Source organism: Sinocyclocheilus anshuiensis, unplaced genomic scaffold, assembly GCF_001515605.1.
Source record: "Sinocyclocheilus anshuiensis isolate Anshui unplaced genomic scaffold, SAMN03320099.WGS_v1.1 scaffold331, whole genome shotgun sequence".
Taxonomy (NCBI): domain Eukaryota; kingdom Metazoa; phylum Chordata; class Actinopteri; order Cypriniformes; family Cyprinidae; genus Sinocyclocheilus; species Sinocyclocheilus anshuiensis.
The window spans coordinates 78423-82877 of NW_015552556.1; the positions used below are offsets into that span (position 1 = coordinate 78423).

Here is a 4455-nt window from a genome sequence, read left to right on the forward strand (position 1 = left end):
GCCTCGTTTATAATGGGTTTTAATGTTTTTGTCTCATCGCTCCGGCCGGGACAAGGCATCACAATATGGTAAAGGGCGTAACATTTCCGTCACACGCTTGAGGTATTTGGCCAATCACAACGCACTGGATAGCTGGCCAATCAGAGCACACCTCGCTTTTCAGACCGATGAGCTTTGTAAAAATTGACACGTTTCAGAAAGGCGGGGCATAGACAAACAATAATGTACAGTATGTGGAAAATAATGTGTTTTTTGAACCTTAAACCGCATAAACACATTTCATTACACCAAATACACAAAATAATGTTCTTTTTAGCAACATCATATGACCCCTTTAATGCATCCTGTCACAGCCATCTGTTGGAGTGCCCATAACAGCCACCAGAGGGCATTCCTTCTGGATTATAGTTTGTCTGTTCCAGACTTCATTTCCCTTCACCCTTTGCTCTGTCTGTTAGTTCTCATTATTAGTCATTAGTGTCATTAGTTTTATTAGTTCCCCTATATATACCATGTTCTGTTTGCGTGAGCATTGTTTTCTGCCTCCTGTGTTGTGGATTACTTTTTGTCTTTGCTTTCTGCTTGTTGCCGTGTTTTGGATCTTTGTTTTTGGATTATTAAAACTACACTTGGATCTTCAATGTTTTCCACTAGTAAATCCGTGACACATCCTTGCTGAAAAAAAGTATTATTTTTTTAAATAAACTCTTGCTAACCCCTTTTGAACTATAGTGTGTCATTCCAAAAACCTTCATCATCAGAAACCATGTGGTAACTTATTGTGAGAAACAGAGAAAATCAGGTATTTGTGACTAACACAAAGCTATTATTTTGCTTTAGTAGCTTCTAATAGCATAGAAAAATTTACTGGCAAATTTAATTGCATGGCGTAGTGTGGAAGAAGGTCAGTCAGAGGGTTTGGAATGATCTGAGGGTGAGTAAATGATGACAAAACTGTCATTTTTAAGTGAACTATTCCAGTAAGCAGTAGCTATGTCTGTTATTGTTTGTCTCTGCAGGTCATATTTCAGATCCGGCCGTTGTCTTGGCCCCAGTGGGTGACTGTTCTCAAGATGTCTCTGCCTGTTATTTTAATGGATGAAGCCCTGAAGTTCTTGGCCAGAAACTACATTGAGCCTGGCAGCGATCTGCAGCTGGAGGAGGATGGAAACGCAGCCAGTGGAGTGATTGGCAAGCTGCGACGGGCATTTAGGGGTGTGTCCTGGTCATTTGTGCTCATCTCTGGCCCATTGCTGGTCTGGATCTTCAGCCTGGACTCAGACATTACCAACATCTTCTGGGATTAGAAAGGAAGAGGATGTGTGTGAGTGCGTGTGTGAGTATGTCTGAGTCAGAGAGAGAGGCAGACAGAAAAGTGGCTAATGAACAGAAGCAGTGCAAAGATCCAGTGCAGAACGAATTTGGTGCTCCGTGTGAAAAACAGAAGTATGAATATTTCATTTTCATACTTCTAGAGCAAGACTAGGACAATCACAGATAAAGGAATGCTGGGAAATGCTAGGGACAGATAGAGGAAGGGAAATTGAATTCAGTCTTATAAAATGGCAAGTTTTGTACTCATGACCACCTTCTTCTGCTTATCAGTGTGTCACTTGTTTTGCATTATTCTTCAGGTTTTTTTTATTATTATTTGTATTTTTTTTTAATACTCATACATCTGTATTTGTTTTAGCCTGAAATTTTAATAAAATTAGTTTTAGTTTTATAAAATGAGTTGCTTTTGTAATGCGTGTAATTTCTGTATTACTAGCGACACCAAATGCCTTATATTTGTTTAAGGAGCCTGACCAGGTGAGACATAACAATGTTGGCTCATCCATTGGAATTAATTTAGTGGGACTATCATTTTAACTAACCTATGAAAGACAGTGTAAACGTTTGGTATCGCTATTGGCACAGAAATGACACTTCCCTTTTAAGCAATGTAGCTGTAACACCCCAAAAGCATGGCAATTGTCTGTCAAAGACTCATTTTACCACATACTGTCACATATCCCTGATTTAATTCTTTTTTTTCATGTATGTCTTATTTGTAATGAAGGCTAATTTTGTTGGGCCCTAAAACATTTTAAATAAATGTTTAGGGGTGTTGCTTTAAGTCAAAGCAAGTTCAAAAAGTAAATTCACCAAGAAGAGTGTTAAAAAGTTATTTTTTAACCTCTTGGGGGAGTAATACCAAGTTCCATTAGTTATCGGTTTGATGTTACCTCACTTGCTTGGGATAAAACACTTTTTTTTTTTTTTTTGGAGCATAATACAATACTTTTATGTTTTCTGGCATTTTCTTTTTATTATTTGTTTGGTACCCAAACCATTGTTTGTTTGTTTTTTATCAAATCATAATGTCAATCATCTCTATTTTGTCTTGCCATTTATTTAAATTTCCTCAGATTCCCACAGTCATGTGACATTTCAGCATCTTACCTGGAACGCTTCCTTGTAACTGTAACTATTTTTGAAAACTGTCACTCTCTTATATGCCTACTATTCAGCAATGCATCCAATTTTAAATTATGAAATACTATTTACATTCTTCAAACCGTGTGGCTTATGATCTTTTATTCGGGTATGCCAGCTAAACTGTGCTTCATTAACTCTTTATACGAGTCACACCGCTTGCAGTCACGTCTCTCATTCCCTTTTTTGTGGGGCTGGGTTTTTAGAACTCTCATGTTCACGTTGAATCATTACTTTCGAAATGAAGAGGGGATTTTCTGAAATATTTTCAATGTGACTGCTTTAGTTTTATTGCTGTGCCTCTATGATGGGAAAAGTTGTTTTGCCTGCCTTTTCTCCTTTAAACGGACCCTCGTCTGACCAGGGGCCAATTAATTTTTATTAAGACCAAACATCATTATCAGGTGTCCGATCATTATATTCTGGTCATCAGGCGGATGCTGAAAACTTTTGGCAATAGCATCTGTACTTGATCAGAGCCCAAAAAATAATGTTTTCTAGAGTTCCACAATTGGTTGATGATTACTTGTTAAGAACAGAGAAAAACAGGGAGCGAATAAGTTGAATTCCGTAATAAGGTGTCAAGTTCCAGGGAAAAAAGGGACAGGTTCATGTTCATCATCAGTTTATTTCATGTCATTGTTTCCCTAATCCAGCTCTGAGTCTTAATGTTTGTTTTTTCATTGAAAACCATTCCACAAAAAGGAGCTTTATAAAAGAGTAAAAACCCTGTTCTTTCTATTTCTGTCGTTTAGATTCTATTTATTTCCTATTTCTTGAAAAATAATACATATTGAATTTTGTAGTATTTTGTTATTCATACACTTGATACCATAACTGTCATTTCATCGCTGTTTCGTTAACAGGGAAATGGAAACTGCTTCATGAAATGGAAAATAAACTCTTGATTTGAAATTCACTTGCTGTGTATTATTTTTTTTTTTAGAATTTTTAAACATGTTGAAACAGATCAGATAAATACTACTTTAAATATTAAAAAGTACATTTATTTTTTCAAAAAATCTTTATTGAAATAAATATATCACAATAAAAAAAGCATATTTCCAATATATGCCGGAGGAAATGTCAGATGCACAAACAAGGTCTAACTTATCATATAAAAAACATACATTAAACGATAAATAAAAATAAATAAATATAAAAATGGCAGGATATTTCAGTACTTTTAGCTTTTTAAGACAATTTAGGACACACATGTTGCATTGTATGTAAACACGCCCCAATGACCTGATCCACAAACGCTTTAGTTTTGTCCCACATAGAGAGTTGTTGAATTTCCAAGGGACACGAGGGATTTGATAAATTGCACTTTTTTTCTTCATCTGAGAATCTGAGCATCTGCAAATACAAAGAAACATTGTAACCCATCTCGTGTTACATATGCATATGAACTGCATTCATCTAAAACACTTCATTACCTGTAAGTTATGAATTTGGCCTTGAATTTCGTTCTTGATTTTATTGCCATCATTCTGGAATGTCACCTCGCAGTTATAATAATCATCAAGTTTCTTTAAAACTACACACTTTGCCTGAGAAAAGAATAAATATATATCGTATCAGGTACAGTACAGTGGCTAAGCATTTCCAAAGCTAAAAGGAACTGTCCAAAATAAAATGTCAACCAGTAACTTACCATTCCACAGTCATTTTCTGAAGAGATAGTACTGCTTGGAGTAAGTGTGAACTAAATATACAAATGGAATTAGCGTTAGATTATAAACCAATCAAAAACAGATTGGGTGGTAAAAAAATAGCCTACAGCAAGACATTCTACTTCAGGTTCAGTTCAGATCTTTCTCTTGTCCTTGAAAAAGCCCAATGAAGTTCTGCCATAGCATAATACAAACTGTCCTCACTTTTGACATCACTGTGTGGTACAGCAATACACTGCATATTTTTTTATTGTACATTTGTATAATGCATTTGTATCTGAACAACACCACCACCAAAACC

General features: G+C 35.8%; 1 protein-coding gene across 1 annotated transcript in view; it reads left to right on the forward strand.

Moving 5' to 3' along the window:
* LOC107664566 (sarcoplasmic/endoplasmic reticulum calcium ATPase 2-like) overlaps window positions 1–3391 on the forward strand; it is a 27990-nt gene extending 24599 nt beyond the window's left edge. The window contains exon 23 of the mRNA XM_016455169.1: window positions 1020–3391. Coding sequence (XP_016310655.1) covers window positions 1020–1307 — 288 coding nt within the window. The 3' untranslated portion in view covers window positions 1308–3391. The remainder of the gene's footprint in view (window positions 1–1019) is intronic.
* The last annotated feature ends 1064 nt before the right edge of the window (window positions 3392–4455 follow it).